Source organism: Protopterus annectens, chromosome 2.part1, assembly GCF_019279795.1.
Source record: "Protopterus annectens isolate FY-2018-M chromosome 2.part1, PAN1.0, whole genome shotgun sequence".
Taxonomy (NCBI): Eukaryota; Metazoa; Chordata; order Ceratodontiformes; family Protopteridae; genus Protopterus; species Protopterus annectens.
The window spans coordinates 665,815,875-665,834,176 of record NC_056729.1 but is presented as its reverse complement, the minus strand read 5'-3'; the positions used below and the strand labels follow the sequence as shown (position 1 = coordinate 665,834,176).

At 39.7% G+C, this 18,302-nt stretch overlaps 1 protein-coding gene across 1 annotated transcript in view; it reads left to right on the top strand.

The window, feature by feature from the left end:
- TMEM131L (transmembrane 131 like) overlaps positions 1–18,302 on the top strand; it is a gene marked incomplete in the record, with an annotated part of 1,995,267 nt that overhangs the window by 846,392 nt on the left and 1,130,573 nt on the right. Inside the window, 1 exon segment of the mRNA XM_044062407.1 lies at positions 13,168–13,309. Within this exon segment, the coding sequence (XP_043918342.1) occupies positions 13,168–13,309 (142 nt within the window).

The following is an 18,302-nucleotide window of genomic DNA, read 5'->3' as shown; positions in this document are numbered from 1 at the left end:
GCTACATCTTCTGCTTTTTGGTCCAGAGCTTCCATTGATGACATTTGTGTGGCTGCCACTTGGTTTAAAGCTCATACTTTTGTGGCTTATTACAAATTGAACATCACATCCAGAAATAGAGTGGTATTTGGCTCTGCAGTACTCCAGAATGTCCTTCCATGAGGATTTCTCAAGGTTACTGTAGCTGGGGACTCTGTCCCTTTCATTGAGAAATGAATGAAAATGACAACGTCAGATTTTTAAGTTATGTATTTGCAATAACTATGCATCTGTGTTGTTCATTTTCATTCTTCAACTCTCCTCCCACCTTTCCCCTTCCTTGTCTTTAGGAATGACCTGATGGAATTTGTTAGGAACTTTTGTTCATGTTTGAGCCTCTATTCTGTTCTCTTTTATCATATATTGTTCTATTGAACTTTATTTAGAAGCAGCAAACTCGATCTAAGGTACAACAGTAATGGGGGGCTTTATGGGTAAAGGGAGAAACTCGAGAGTCTGATCCTAGACTGCAACAAAGTGGCCGAGTCTGATCCAAGGATCAGATCCAAACCCATTCGTTGAAGAATAAAAATGAACAACACAAATGAATAGTTTTGGTAAGTATATAACTTAAAATTACATTTTACATTTCCAGTCAAGACCAAGATTAGCAGGCATTCTACCAGTACCAAAGGAACCAGAAGACTTTAGTACTTCCTCTTGTAGAAGAGCTTCTACTTCATACAGTGATAGAACCAGTGGCAGAGCCAAACCAGAACAAAGGATTCTGCTGACTATTTGTGGTATCTGGGAAGGACGAGGCTGGGAAGCCCATAGTGGACATCTTCCTGAAGATCCAAAATTCATGATGCTAATACTGAAGGCATCTCTGTCCTTCCTTTTCCCTCAAGATCTGATATTAACCCTAGAGCTCAAGGATACCTATCTGTACATTCCCTTCCACTGAGACTACAGATGCTGTCTCAGATTCATTGCATAGGTTTTCAGTATCATTTTACCTTCTGGTTCTTTGATTTAGTGACAGAATACCTGTCTCCGGCAATTGCATATTGCTGAACCAAGAACATCCATACCCATACCTTCCTTGATGCCTGCCTGATTCAAACCGGTCTGCATTCGTGCATTTCTTTATTAACTTTTTATGTTGTAGACAGTGTCATAAGTACACTTAAATAATAAACTAACCATAGCAAACATTTTTCATTTTCATCTATTATACACATCTATTTTCTTTTTAACAATTTTCATTCACTCCAACATTACATAATTTGCTCAAATCCTGCCTTCTCTTAAATCTCACTTTTTCTCCTGAACATTATTCTGCATTTATTATTACCACACAGCCATTTTATTTCAATATAATTTGCTCCTTCCCTTTTCTAAAGATCCAAACTCCAGTACAGTATCCATTACTTCAATTAGTTTAGACTTTGATTACCCTTTAATAGCAATTGCTTGTTTTGGCAGCCAGTAGCATTAAGCTTAGTAAGGCCATACTATCTGTGGGCAATTCAGATCCTGTAGCGTAGCTCAAAAGAATTGCTTCCTTAGTTACAACCATTTGCTCCTCTATCATTTTCTTCTCTAGTTATTTGCTACTAATACCTTGGTGGTTCTGCTTTTTTTGTCCAGTAACTTCCAGCTCCCTCTAACGTATTTTCTGTACTCCTCTTTTCTAGTCATTTCTGTTGGTAAAATCTTTTTTCTTCATTCCCATGTTGGCTTAGTTCTTAGAATACTTTCTGCTACTTTATGAATATAATATTTTGTAAGGTTTTTACTATTCTCCTTAAAGACCTGTAATCTAAATCCTTACTCTGTCCTTGCTTCTCAATCTTCACCAAGTTTCGTCATCATCCCTTTCCACTTTGATTCATTACCTCTCGCTTGTGTTATATGTGTGTGTGTGATATATATATATATATATATGTGTGTGTGTGTGTGTGTATATATATCTATATCTATATATATATATATATATATATATATATATATATATATATATATATAAGCCTTAACCTTGTAGCTGTACAGTGTCCCTTAAAAACAAATGGCTCCAAACCACCATCTTCTGTGTGGACAATTAAGTATCCCATTTGATTCTTGCCCTCTTCCCAACTATTTTTTTCAACTCTGTTAATTATGGTTCACAACATTTCTTCTGGTTGATACTGAAATGAGTCAGAATTGATCAGTGCTCTACCCTGGTAAACATATTCAAATAAATAGAAATATGTCTGAGCTGTATGTAAAACTAAAGGCACTTACACATATCTTCACAGCTTGTATCTTACTATCAGTTTCTATAATCAAGAACTTACAGATTATTTATCTTTCTATTTTTTGTTTAGTCTCTTCCCCCATATCCTTAGCTACTTTAGAGTCCTATTTAATACATACACATAAACACTTCAGCTTATTATAAACCCTTTAAAATATTGGTATTTCTGAAGCAGTTCATGTGTAAGTACATAGTTTACTGCTGCTGTCATCATTTTATCTTCATTTATTTTATATGCTGAAAAAGCTTGCAACTTAGAATGTTCCACAACATCAAAATAACATTTTCTGTATTTATCAAGTACAGAATAATATCATCATATCATCTACAAATAAAACTGCCCTTTCCTTATCTTTAATGAGTCCCTTATTTTCTTTGCCAGTGTCTGTAAATGTAAAGCAAATAATAAATGGGAAAGAGGACACCCCTGCATGGTTCCTGTTTTTAAATGTAGCTAGTTGGAGAGGAAATCCTCTTATATTAATTATTGCCTCTGACCTATCATGTAGCTCCCTAATTAACCTTATTATTCTGTCAGGGAGCACAAATGTTATCATTTTCCTTCTCATAAAATCCCATCTGACTTTGCAAAAGCCTTCTCTGTATCATGATCCACCAGCAGTAGTGGCATTTTCTTGCATTCTACCTCCCCTTGGATCAACATTGTTCTCTTAATGTTGTCTGCTTTTCTCCCCTCCACAAAATCATATTGAACAATATCTATCATTCTTGGCAACACCGTTGCTGTCTTAGCTAATATAAACATCAACACTTTATTATCTTAGTTTAAAATTGAACTGGATCTGTAGGAAACTGAAACTAGGGAGTCTTTAGTCTGACATGTCTACATCCCTTTTTGTGATCTCCATTAGTCTACCGTAGTCAAACCTGATACCTTCCAAGGAATGATCTTTCTAGGGATTCTGTTGTATATCAGCAAACAGGTGGCATTTTTCCAAAAAGACAAGGTGAAAGCCTCAAGGGAGTGGTTTCGGAATATCTCCTGAAGTAACTCATGTTATAGCCAGAGAAGTCCCCAAGTATACAGGGTGTTGTGAAATCTAGTTATGATTGTACTACTAGCGAGGCTGCAGATGAGAAAGTTGCAGTGATACTTCAGAAATTACTGAGATTATTACATCCAGTCCCTGGAGGAGAATGCACATGAGAAATCTGCAGTGGTACCTCATGATTTCATTGAATAAGTACAGTCAGTCCCTGTAGAATATCCTCATTCTGCCCTGCATAAAGAAAGAATTGGAATGGTAGACCAGCCAAGTAGGTCTGGACGCATCGGTTCCCTGCAAACCAGATTTTGCATACGGGCACCTCGGACATGGCTTGTGGAGCTCACTCAAAGGGGATTGAGGGCCAGGATAATTAGTCACTCCCAGAGCAGGGAATGTATCAGCATAAAAGAAATGTTGGCACTCAGCTAGGCTCTGAAGGCATTCATTGCAGCCTGACGAAAGGAAGTGCTGAAGGTGATCAAAGACAGTACAGCTACAAAGTGGTGCACAAAGAAGCAATAGAGGAGTTGGTCATATATCCTCTGCAGTGTGGCAACATTTGCTTGTGATTAGTCCTAGAGTTCTCAGCCCTGCTCACTTCATTGGCAGACCAGCTGAGCAGATCAGAAGCAGATCCCCATGAATGGATGTTGCACAAGAATGTGTTTCTAGAACTTATCCAGAAGTGGAATTTCCCAGAGGTGCACAATTTTACTACTCTAGGCAGCAGACTTCTATGAAGTTCTGCTGCAGAGCACCACACAAGGAAGCGTGGGCAGTTGATGCCTTCTGTGCCAATCAGACAGGTCTGTTTCTGTATGTATTCCCTCTGATCCATCTTCTCCCCAAGATGATCCAGAAAGCAAAAGAGAAATGGCCAAAGATTCTACTGATGGAATCATCTTGCTCAGTCAGCATTGATTTTCTGTTCATTGGAGTAAGCTGGTTATACTTGAGTGCACCTCTTAACATAACACCTGGGGGTACTTTATACGACTGAACATGAGGAACTTGCAACTCACAGCATCAGTGATACGATGCTAGGAAATGCTACATAGCGAAATGGGACAAGTTCTTTCTCTGGCTCTAAAAGAGGAATCATGACCGTCTCAGCCCTGGTCTCTAACTCTACAGTATCTATCTGATCTATTCTAAACATGGCTGTATACACATTTTTTTGCAATAAGGTAGTTATTTTATAGAACTGCCACCTATGAAGGGCATGTTTCTATTTTTTGTGCCAGAAAGATTAACCATCTCTTTATTGTGTTCTATGAAAAATGAAAATAGTTTGTTTGCATTTGTTAACTGGGAATGTTCTTTTGGGTAGACCTTTTCTCACTTTTCTAACATTTTCTAGGAACTGTGCTACATTACAAAACACCTTGCAAATTATAAAACAGTATATTGATCCATACACCATAGCAGTATATTGACCTGTTGAAATCACTTATGTGAAGTTGAGGTAAATGAGCAGATTACCTACTTTAAGTACTACTTGACTTTTAATGAAGTAATCAGAAACTGTATACAAATAAGGACAACGAAAAGTAACAGTTCTTCTTAGGTAGTTAGATTTAAGTTTAGCGAGATATTTTGTTCTGTTGTCACAGTTCCACTGACTTAGTAGGTGTTTTTTTACTGTAGACTTAATATACCTGGCTCTAAGGGTATACTTCAGTTTGAAGTGGAATAGCTGTTAATGTGTCATCTGATGCATTTTTTAAAGGAATGTAGGTTAGCCATTTAGGAGTGAGTTCTTGATGAATATTCTGCCTTGTGTTAGGTTCAGACAGAGCTGGACAGTTTGCTTCATAGAAAAGCTTGCAAGCAGTTTCACCTACACAACAGACAACTGTCATCTCCAAGTAATGTACGTAGCAAAGAGGTGGTCAGCTGCAAGCATAGGTTTTCTGTTGCACACTTGCGCTAGAAAGATGCCTGTAGTTCATTTAATATAGGTGATCAGTAAATGTGAAGATTACATTAACTAACATAACAGGTATGAGTTGACAATGGCTAGTGTGGCACTATACAGAAGAGATGCCTTTGCTTTATAATGTGAACTAAACTTTTGACATTAACCAGTTGTCAAACCTAAGATTATTGCCAGCTTTGTCAGATCAGGGGTGAAAAGCCCCGACTGCAGTCCATGCGGGTCAGGATTGATTAGTGGGTTGAACACTGATGGAGCTAACAGAGGAGTGTGGGCTTCCCTGTCCTTTGGTGGTGGTGGGGTGGAGCTGTCCATGGAGTGCATGCATTCTCTCAGAGGAAGGGATAAAATGCAGAAGATACGGTTGGGAGGGATGTTCAATTCACCAACCTACTGTTGGGTGGTAGCCTTAATAGTGGGTGTGTGGAAGCAGGGTCCCATGTGGGGATGGCATTGCGTGCACTGCATCGATGTGGTTTGCTTGGCCTTCAGCCATCCTGGGGTTAGGGTTAAGGCCATCATAAATGTCCTTATAGCTAGAATACTTAAAATGACACAAGCAGCCCTCATGGGTGTCTGAGTGATGCCCCCCCTCCAGTGGCTCTTGCTTCTGTGGTTGTGGAGGACACCCCACCAGTGAAGAGTGAATTAGGTGAAATCCAATCTGGGAAGGCTTGATTGTCAGCTAGCACAATGGCAGAAAATAGAAAAAAAAGTAAGATTGTTGTCAAGGGTGTAGCCATAAAGATTTGCTGAACTAACTTGTACAGTTGGAAAAGGTCTAGAGAGAATATTAAGGCCTTATTTACTTGTGTAACAGTAGGATCTGTGATCTTTCTGGTTAGCACCATCAAGTTTTTGATCCGTGGAATTAGATAACATTGCTTTAGTTTTACTGGCATTGAGGTGCAGTACCATATCATGTATCTGTAGCTTCTATGAATGAAAGCTGGATTCATGTGTAGAGTTAACATTGCTAATTGTATCATCTGTGAGGATAATAGTGGTCGTCTGTTGGCAATGTTTTACATTTCTGTAATAATGAATCGTATCTTTCACAAAGATATAAAAAGAAGAGGACCAAGTAAGTACTTTGATTGTTATGGAGCATCCATCATTGATGGCAAATTGATAAAGTCTGATTAACTGACATTCTTGAAGTTTGCTGTAGAAGTAAGACCATAGCTGACTAATGTGTCCACTAGACTGTTGTGACATACTTTTGAAAAGATTTGAGAAGTATGCTCAGTCCAGTAATGGGTATATTTCACAGTGTCCAGAACAGTTGTTTCATTTCCACAATGTGACCTAAAACTGTGTTGCATATTTAAAATAAAAATGGAATTTACCAGTTACTGGAGTAATTGTAACTGAACACATTTTCTATTTTTTTAATGGAGATGAAGGTAAAGCAGGAACAGTTGTTTAATGTGACTAATTATCATCTGAAGTGGTACTGTACATGCCTATTTCAAAGGTATCAGGGTACAGACTTCTTGAGCATGATGTTTAACGAGGATTGTAACAGTATACAATAGAGGTAGCAGAGATTTTAAAAATATTGGATGACTATCAGTAGCAACTGATTCTGGTTTCACTGTATGCAGGAATCTATGCACAAGGTCTGCAGAGATTGTGTGGAGAATAAGGATGGACAGTTAATGGCAAGAGGACAGCTGTTACCTGGTACTTTGGGCATTTATTAAATTTTTGACCTGGTTCATAAAAGTCTGTTGCAGACTCTTGATAGTCTTGTTATCATTGTGATAGAAATAAGGGAGGAGGGGTTGTTGTATGATCAGGTTTCAGCAGCTGGTCTGTGTTCACAATTTCTTAATGTTGTTGTCATTTCAATTCTTTTACTTGAGAAGACGGTACTGATGGTAACAGGTTGCAGCAAATCTTAAGAGTTTCTGTAAATACACTGTAGGTGATTGTGTGCTATCGGTGTTGTATATGTGCAAAAAGTCATGGTAAGTTTGTAGTCCTGACTGAAGTGACATACGGCGTCATCCTGTATTGGTTTGAACAGTGGTGTCCATTTACTAGATTGTATTGCATAATTTACAGTAGATGTGTAGAACCTTCTCCTGTTTATGGAGAAACTGTATTTTTGCATCCTATCTATATTTGACTCTAAGCAGCAAATGTAAACGAGCGACCATGGATGGAGTCTGTGAATGCACCTTAGAAAGATAATACTACAAAAGACAGAAATAAGGGCCTACTTTAGATTACTGCCCATCCAGGTGATTTGTTTTCCTGATAGTGAGAGTTGCCATCCGGGTGATTTCATAAAAGTTTAATAGGAAGGATGACTGGACTCATCATTTGACGGTTTCCAATCAGTGTTTAAGTTAAGCATAACACTGACTTCCGTTTGTACATTGCTGGAGAGCTTCCACTGCTGCTGACTTATCTCTTCCAGATGGAATGTATATGCAGATCACAGGTAGCAACTTGACCTTATTGATTTATTTTTGGTCCAGAATGGATTCCCTATACTTTGAAAAGAAAGAAAGCAAAGAGTGTCTCCCTGTCAGAGGAAAGCAATGCATCCAGTCTTTTTATGTGCTGTAAGTTAATTATTTGGAAGTATTTTGTGGCTGAGGAGCATACATTTACTTGCTGTTTTCTAGGCCTGACTATTGCTGACCTCTGTCTGCATTTGATGTTGAACTGATGTTTTTCGTTTAAGATTTGGCTACTTCTGTTTTTTTATCTTTTTCTTATAATGCATTTGTTTTAATTTTTTTTTATTCTTTTGGAGTTTTAAGAGGTTTTGGCTAGGGTCAGTTAGAAAAGACTTCCTTTGCGTGCAGTGAATAACATCCAGGTAATTAGTGGTAGGAGCTGAGAAATAGCATTCCTCATTTAACTAGACATGTTTGGAGGAATCTTTATTTAGCTGGAGTGCTTGTCTGACTTGCTGTTCTTTGCATGATTTTTGCTGATTTCTGGCTGCATTTGATTTTTTTCACCCACCCACTCTACTGTTGTTGTACTCTTAAACTTGGTGGATTTGAGTTGCCCGCCCCTACTATAAATCTGATTTTGGACACTCCTTCCAGGCCCATCTCATCAGCTCATTCGGCTTAGTACTGAAAGACCAGTTATGAAGGCTCACCCCCTTAGTCCTCTTTAACTTGTATTATCTTTCTTTTCCTCCCTTTCCACTTACTAAACCAGTTACAATTCCTAAACTTTGTTAATACCAACATCCTGGAACAGTTGGTCCGTTCCCCTACCATGGGTACAAACATCCTTGACCTTGTACTCAAGAATATGGGGGACCATTGTTTCCTCACCCAGTGTTAATATATTTGCTTGTCAGATCTGACCATAAGGCAGTAGTACTTGGAATAAAAATTAAATCCAGGAGTCCAGCAAAACCAAAAACCTTTAGGAACTATTCCAAGGCTAACCTCTCTCCTCTAAACTCTTGGCTAAATTTCCAAAGCCCAAACCAAACCAAACAATATAGAATACACTGAGCTGTTTTAAAATTTCTGTACACAGCCATATATAACTGTATAGAGACTGTAGCCACCATATTAAGAATAATAAAGACCTCAAAAAAGGCAGTCACCCTGGCGGAATCACACCATCAATCGGTTATACGACAAAAGAAAAAAAAATCTTGTCCAGATATAGGAGGAATAAAGACATACATACTAAAAGCCCCCAACCATTTTCTATGTCCCATATCTCCCATACATTCAAAGTCTCCCTGTATCTTTTTTTTTTTTTTTTTTTTAATTTAAAAAAAAAAAAAAAAAAAGTAGCAGAAATCTTCCTTTCTCCCTTACTTTCTTATACACAGCAGCCCTCACACAGCACTGATGTAATGCATGAACATGGGAACGAAAGTCCGATATGCATGCGCAGTACATCAAAAAAGCACCAAGCTATCCAAGGAAAGTGGGTGAATATCATGGAGCCGTCATACAAATACATTATTTAAGAAAAGTTAAGTAATTTTTTCTTAAATAATGTCATACTCTTCCCATACTCTGGAACAAACTACCTATCTATATCAAACAAAGCTCCTCATTAGCACTCTTCAAGAAAAATCTTGATGACTGGATGGGAAATAGGAAATACACCCCGGGGATCACTTCTGTGGCTCTGCTTGACAGAGGCACAGGAAAATAACTTTCTTGGGTGGTAAAAGCCAGGGTACCATTTGGCTAGGCTTATATAGACCCTAGGGCCAATAGCCTAGTACCTACCTATGAACCTAAACCAATCTAAACAGGCAGCTAAGAGGGTTACTTAATACTTCGGAGGCTAAAATATGAAGAAAAAAATAGCTTCTCAGGCAAAGGACAACCACAAAGCTTTCTACAGCTTATGTCCACAACTTCAGAGGAAATACACAACAAGGCACAGAACTTATTGTAAATGGCATCACCCACACTGAACCAGAGGCTATTGCCAAACTTTTGGCTCCGCCCTGATAATCCGAAGGAAATACCACATAACAGAATCCCCCCAACCATTACTAGAGAACAGGTCATAAGGCCAAAAACACTGCATCAATGTGCCCTGATAACACTGGACCCATCACAGTTCTTCTTTATTAAAGAAAGGTCATGCCTATTAAATTTGGTGGACTTTTTTGCGAGGGTCACCAAAGCATTGGAAGAAGGTATGACTGCACACAGCTTACCTCAACCTTGCCAAGGCTTTTGATACAGTACCCCACTCAGGCATTATAGACAAGCTCACTGATTTAGGTATAAACCTTTGTATCACCTGCCGGATAGCCATTGAAAGAATAATAGTTCACTGTCTTTTCACTAGCATGATTATTAGCTTGAATAAAAAGCTGCAAAAATTATATGAAATATAAAGGGTTAATTTAGAAATAATATAAAATGCTGGAAAAATAAAAAGTAGTAAGTGTGCTGGCATAGCTTAGATTTTGGCATCCATGTAAAGGAGTATGTTTTTGAGAAACAAATTCTGTAAAAATAACTGTGCAGATGGCAGGTGGAAGGGCAGCAACAAAGTAAAGAGATGTAACATCAAGTTTCAGATAGTGCTGGAACACCATGTTTCAGATAATGCAAGACTGAATTTCCATAAATCATCAAACTATAAAGAACAAAGGACAAAGAAAGAACTGTTATACATCAGACTCTGAGAAAAAATACGAGACCTTTTGGTATAAAAATGAGTGTGTGTAAACAAGCTTTGGGTATTTGCCATAGAGAACTGACAGCATCTTTGTTACATGCTTGTAGATCTGAAAAGAAAAATGTGATAGTAAAGCTTATTAACTGAAACAGTTGTCGTTGTGTATTTATTGTACTCAGTACAATACAGTAATAAGACTAGTTGATTACAATAAATAGTTAAATGAACTGTGGTATTTATGCATGTAAATGCAAGAAACAAACAGGAAGACATCATATAATTTTTTCAGCCAACAGCTCACTGATAGGACCCAGGAGAACAAAACAGGTGAGGCCCCTCCACCAAGAGGTCAGTCACTAGTGGAGTCCCTCAGGGCTCGGTACTGGGCCTCCCCTTTTTGGCATCAGTTTCTCTGAAATGGAAGCAAATGCTGAAGGTTTATGGCTGACTAAGTTTGTAGATGATTGCAAGCTGGGGGTTATCAACTCCCTGCAGTCACTAGTATTCTTCAAGAAAGTGTATCTTTGATTAATAAATGTTGCCAAAGCCATGGTCTTAAACTCAATGTAAGAAATGCATAATTGAACCCTTTGGGAAATCAACCATCCTAACTAATTACCATGTTAATATACATCCCTAAGTGACGACCCAGTGGTCAGGGATCTGGGTACGCACGTCGACAGCCTTATCTTTGACCACCACATGGCCGCAGTGGTGAGGTAATCCTTTTAAGTTGCACAAATTATAAGTAAGGGCATGACATCTAGGTCCAAAGAGGTCATTATCGCACTGTACTACACCTTTATTAGACCAACCATAAGAGTACAATGCTGTCTTTGGCATGTGCCTGACTAGACATGCAGCACCTAGAGTGATCTCAAAGGTTCCTTACAAAAAGAACACAAGGCATAACAAGCCTGCCTTATGCAGAGTGCCTTAAAGCCCTTTCCCCTCTACGCAGTCTCCTTTAGATTGCTGAAAGTTGATCTATGCCTGGCTTACAAGGCATCCACAAACACCACACTTATGAATCTCCCATATTCCTAATTCAAAGAGTACTAGAAATACAAGGTCTAAGAACCTGAAATTTGTCTGTGACATCAACAGAACTTGCTGGAGAGACAGATATGTGTCCCAGAGACTGCCCCTCCTGTGGAACAGGCTTCCCATCCACGTGAAGATGAGTTCATCTGTTAACCATTTTAAGCACAACCTGGACAAGTGGATGGGGAATAGGACGTTTACACCAGGCCTGGAACCCATGTCCCTTATGGGCAGAGGTAGCTTATAAATACCTGGCCCTCAGTGGTAAATACCTGGCCCTCAGTGTCCTGTTTGGATGCAGGACATCATTATTCTTTCATGAAAACTTAGCTAGGCTTAAAAAGGCCCCTTGGTTCATGCCTGGTAACAGTCTATGAATCTGTGAACTGTTTGGTCCAGTAATGCAAAGTATTTCTACTGGGTAATGAAAGTGTCAGTGACTGGACAGACCATGTACGTTTAGAGACATGCTGTGTATATGAGCAACTAAGGGGTAAGAGCATCGAGCAACAGTTTTGATGGGCATGTCATTTTCTTATTTTCTCCTGCAGTAATTTTCCATTTTTCCTAGAAAATGCCAGCAAATCCAAAATTTGGACTAAGTATTGGAAAAACGTGATTTTCATGGACTTTGTCATTTTTGGCTGGAGCATTCATTCAGCACACTCTGTATTTCTTTTTATATGTACTGCTAAAGATAGTGTCAGCTTATTTTATTAACTGTTCTGTACCTAGGTTGTGTTCTAATTTTGCATATAAATCGTTTCATTAGTAAATTATAATGAAATCACAGTAATGTCTGGAAATTTAATGTCACAGGTGTAATTACCAGATTTCATCTCATGGAAATGGAATTACATTTTTTTGAGAATCTTAAGTCAGTGTCCCTGCTTATTGGTTGACACAGACTGAACTTTGGTTGGCTTTTCAGGAGTGAGTGTCTGCCTTTGGATGTGCAAGACATCCTGTGTTGGCTATGATATCCAAGTATCCATAATCGTTTTGTGCAGATGCCCCAACAAATTTCTAAGTCCTCACTGTTACCTGAAGGACATGTATAGTGTTAAGAATACTGACTTATTTTGGTCAATGATATTTATGCTGTGTAATATGAAAGAAAAGGCGGATAGTAAAGAAGGTGTCTTGTAAGCGTAAGAGGCCCTAAGATTACGGTTACCCATATGGAATACATGTTGGAGTGGTGAATCAAGCTGCTCTTTCACAAATGTCTTCCATCATTGCTCTCATTGCTTCATTGGCCTTTTCATCAGTGTGTGTTTCTGCAACTTTTTTTTTCAGACTTCAGAATGAAATATCCATCACTTGTTGACATTCCCTTAATATGTCCAGTGTAATGTAAGACTTAATAGTTGCTTTTCATCTGCTCAGTTTCATGAAAATTCTAGTTTTCTATAGCAGTTTGAACAATTTCCAGTTTTGCAGTAGGTTGTTTCTTGGGCCAAAACATTTATTTTCTGTTAAAAGTATTCAGGTAAGGAGTACCTGTGAAAAGTACTACTAACAAAAATATGTAAAATAAAGATGTCAAAAGCAGAAAGAAAAGGGTGACTTAATCTGTGTAACAACTTTTTCGAAGTGTTCATTCGAAGTGTTCTATCATTGAAAATTAATAATAGATTTTGATTTCCAGAGAATGATTTCATCAGTGGTATGTTTCTTTAGACTTTTATTTTATCAAAGCAGATGCTGTCAGGTATTCTATAATTATCATTTTTTATCTGCTGGTGTTTTAGGCTTAACCCATCAATGACAGAATTCCGTATTAAGAGTGTCCTGTCTGAAGCTGGTTTATGGGAACTGTGGTTTACAGGAAACCTTGGTTTTGATGCAACAATAAAGGAGGTTAAAGTAGCAAAGGAAAATGATATTTTGAAGGTAAGTTTCTTTTTGTTAAAATGTAAAATGTTTGCAGCAGAACACCAGTACTGTCTACATTGACTTTTTATGCTTTTTTATTGATAAAACTATTTTCACTGCAGTTTCAGTTTATCTGCAGCCCATGGGACAAGAGAGCATCTACGTTTTGTAGCAGATATTGCCTTATGGTTGACATTACTGTTGCACAGATGTTAGCTGACTTGTAGTCCATCATCTGTTGCATATTGCTACATGAGCACTGTTTCCTGAGTTTGTTAAAATGTCCAGACTGTAATCACTGCTGCAGTATTCCTGATATATGGGGTGTCCCCGCTGATGTCTGGCCAGGGTACCAAAGTGTTTTACCTTCTCCTGCATCATACTTCCTTTGCATGACTTCAGTTTATATGCATTGGGGTATATAGGTAGATGTACAAGTGTGGAGCCAAAGACCGTCTTGCCCACCAGCCTGAAATGCAGGTCATGTGTTCGTTGGACTGTTTGCTGTTTGGTTAATGGTACCTTTGATTTGATTGTCCAGATAAGTATTCCTTTTTGTCTTAACGATATTTATTGAAGATTGTAGATGTTAGCTAGGAGGGGTAAGTGTGAATGCAGTAGGCAGATTCCATACAAGGACTTGAATACCAAGTGTCTTCTTTTGCCTAGGCCTAGAACACTATCACAAATCTTGCTCAGTCTGTAAGTAGTTCATTTCAAAAACCCTTAAGTCTAGGCCTGCTGCTCTCAACACCTTTCTCGAAACCCAGCATCTCAAACACTTGGCTCTGTCTAAGATGGATAATTCCACATCCCGGTGCCACCAAAGATAAACTTGAGGCCTCAAATGGATCCACAGTCTAATGTTTCTGACTCTGACATACCTGCTGAGTTTGCAGAACCCATGGTAGGTACATCAGGCTACTGCTCAGTTGCCTGCTACCAAGACCCTTTCATAGGCTGATACGGCTCATTTCCAAAGGACCGCATGGCTTTAAAGTCAGCCTATACCAGAGAAATTCAAATCTAATATTCTAGTCTTACCCTTGGAAAAAGACCGTGTTTGGTCCTCAGATGGCCAGTCTGTTTAAAACTTTCCAGGACAAAGGTAAGACCTTGAAAGACTGCAGACAGATCCTACTGTTTTCAGTTATTATATATCATAGGAACGACCCATTTAAATCTACTTCCTTTATTAGGAGGGTCCAAGGACAGTTCAGAAGCAAAGGAAAACACTTAGGAAAAGATACTCTGAAAAATCCATAGGGAACCACCAGCTGGGAGGCCACCCTTCAGAAGCAAAAGCCTGTGACTACCTCTGCAGAACCCCTCCCCCTGTCCTCAGCCCCATTACCCCTCTTTCCCAAAAACTGTCACTCTCCTGGCCAGGTGGGAAGCTATTACCATAGACAAGTGTGCCTGTCCATCTTCAGGGATGGCTCTCCCATGTCTTGGAAAACATTCCTCTTCTAAAAAGCATGCCAGAGCCTCCTCAAAACCAAATATCCTTTTTGGCCCCCATTATTCAAAGTCTCTTGAAGCAGGGTACCATTGAGCAAGTCCCTAAGTACTTCATGTGAAAAAGGAGTTTACTCCAGGATTTTTCTAGCCCTAAGAAAAAAAATAGGTAGTGGAGATCCATCCTAGACTTCTGCGTCTTGAACAGTTACCTGAGGGGTTCCATCTTTCAAAATGCTCTCTCTTCAGACTGTTCTACCTTTCATCTTACCACAGGTTTTCTAAGTGGTAATGGCTCTGAAGGATGCCTACTTACGCGTTCCCATTCATCCTTCTTGTAGAGATTCCTCGGGTTTTTCACTGGCTCCTTGAATTTTCAGTTTACTGTTCTGCTTTTTGGTCTTTTCACAGCCCGAAGTGTGTGCACAAAATGCCTTGATCCAGTAGTAGCTGTCTATCACACTTGGGGAATTCAGATTTTCTCCTGCCTGGATGGCCTTCTGACCCAGGCTTTTCTCTCCAGTGATCTAGAAACTTCGTTTGTTTGTTTCTTTCGGCTTTTCCCGGTTAGGGGTCGCCACAGCGGAACTCCGGTCTGCTAATGATTGGCAGTAGATTTTTACATACTGGCTTGCCGGGCCTAATGCACAACCTTCAACGAAGGAACACCCATTCACGCATGTCGCCACACAGAAGACACTCTAACTGAGAATCGAACGGGCGACAACGCTACCGCAGCACCAGAAACTTCATGTATTGGAGTGAAAAAGCAATCCATACCTTTTCACCCCAAAAATTCCTGACAGGTCTAGGATTCACTGTAAACTACAAAAAAAAAAAATCACACATCATTCCTTTGCAGGACCTGTTGTTTCTGGTATGCAGACTGGGCACAAATATATGCATGCCTTCTTTCACCAGGAGAAAGTTCTCAGTCTCTCCAGTTACTTCCTCTGCAATCCATTACTCAGCAAGAGGATGGGTGAAGGGCTTTGGGCTTTGTGGCAGCCACCATTCTTATGCTCCCCCTGGTAGACTTCACATGAACAAATCGTGTGTTAGAACTGCCACCTCTTGGACACACTGATTTCCCTCCTTCCTTGTCTCAAGAAGGAACTACTGTGGTGGAAGGGACAGGTTATCCTCAGCCTAACAGATGGAGAGGCATGGACAGGATCATATGAAGTGCCAAGGAAATGGCAACCAATGAAGAAACATATATTTCTGAAAGAAATGAGGGCTCTTCTGCAACCTTTTCAGACTTTTGCCCACTTCTAGAAACCTAGGTCACCCCCAAATGTACACAGACAGCACCACAGTTGTATGTTACATAAACAAACAAGGAGACACCAGACCTTACCAAGTGTGCAGGATAGCACCGGAAGCATGGAATTTGGCAATACAATTGAACATCACACTCACAGCCACATATATCCCTTTTCAGGACATTGTGCTAGCAGACTAATTAAGCTGCTTCCTGGAAGACACCCATGAGTGGACTTTGAGCAGAGACATCTTCCTCAACATCTCCCTGCAGTATGGCCCTCCTCAGACAGACCTGTTTGGTTCATCAAACAGCCATCAGCTCCCTCAGTTCTGCACAAGGGAAACTAGCCATAGCCTAGAGGTCAGATACCTTCTCTTTCCAATGGACAGGGATGTTTCTCTATGCATTTCCTCCTCTGCCACTTCTTCCAAAAATCTTTCTCCAGGCACAAAAAGAAACTCTCAGACTCCTTTTAATGGCCGAGGAAATGTTGGTTCCCCTGCTATTTCATCTGGCAAAAGGAAGTTACAAGAGAATTACTCTTCATCCGGACCTGATAACTCAGCAAAAATTGAGTGCTGCTCCACCCAAATCCTCCATTTTCCAACCTGACCCTATGGATGATAGGGTTTGAATTCCTCAGAAACACCACTTCCCAGAAGAGGTACAAGTCCTACAAGAGGCCTGGATTAGAAAACCTTTTCCACTGTTAAGTGGAAAAGGTTTTCCTATTGGTGCTGCAAAGATAGTCATTGTCCACTCCTGTCGCAGGTTCCTAATGTGCTGCAATTCCTATGCAAACTTGCTCAATCGGGCTTGGCCTCCTTTAAAACTCATCTGTCACCTGTTAATGCCTGTCTGCCTGCCTCCCTCCCTCTCTCTTAGCCCTCTGTTTATGGCTAGGCTAGGCTGGAGGTCAGGTTTTATTTCAGGGGAGTCTTGCATCTTAACCCACAAAGGAAACCCATCTCTTCCCCTTGGGATCTTACTTTCATGTTAGAAAAGCTTATTCTGCCTTCTTATGAACCAGCTTATTTTGTTTCTCTAAAATTCAGTACTTGGAAAATAATCCTCCTCTTGGCTGTCATCTCTGCTTAGGAGAGTTTGAGTTAAAAGCTCTCATGGCCAGTCACCTTTTCTTATTTTTCACAAGGACAGGGTGACTCTCAGGGCTAAACCATCCTTCCTGCTTAAGGTAGTGAATGAGCAGTCTCTCAATCAGGCTATTCATCTTCCTACTTTCTTTCCCAATCCCCAAAATTATGGTGGTGGTGGGGTAATCTTACATTGTCTAGACACTCACAGGGCAACTGAGATTTTTCCTGGACAAAACTAAGTCCTTCAGAAAGGCTGAACAGCTGTTTATCTTTTATGACCACTTAGGTTGGGTAGCCTTAGTACGTCAGTCCTGTCCAGACTGCTGGACAACTGTTTCACACAGTAGCCAACCACCCTTCTTTCTTCTTTCAGCTGGGAATCACCCGCATGTCAGGAATACTACAACTGTGATTTCAGTCAAGACATTGTACGGTTGTGTAAAAACTTACCATAACAGTAGACATCCTATTGATCACTGCTCCCGCATTCCATCCTACACTTCATCCCCTCTTTTCTATCTCACTTCAGTCTTCAGTTTCCTCTCCCACTTTGCTCTGACTTTTGCTATATTACTTGGGTATAGTAGAGTTTTCTTACAGTTTGAGTTGCACTCCTCCTAGCTGACCACTCTGCCAGTAATCGTCAAGCCACTGGCTTGGAGATAGTCTGGGGATCCATGCTTGTATGTCTGCCTACAGACCCCAATGCATATGAGCTGAGGTCATGTGTTAGATGTACGACTTTGGAAAGGTAAACCTTTGTTACTCTGGCTGGACATTAGTGATGGCAAACCATATGTCAGGAATACTGCAACAGTGATCAGTAGGACATCTGCTATTATTGCAAGTTCTTACACAACTGTACTTTCCTTCCACCAATATAATTGACTTTATGGATGGATCCATGAATGCTACTTTCAGGTTGCATGTGTTGATTTGTCACAAAAATCATTTGCAGACATGTTTTCTGATTAAGAACATCTAATCAGTGTAATACTAAACAGGAAGGTATTTTGACACATTTTTTGTGAAAATGTTTTTTTTTATAAACCATCTACTTTAGGTTAGAATACATGATTTAGGTATGTGTCATTGAAGCTGGAGTTTCCAAGTTTGATTTCTGCTATAACAACTTGTATGGTGACCTTTATGGGAGAGGGGTTGGATTTGTTGAGTTGGTGAATTGTGA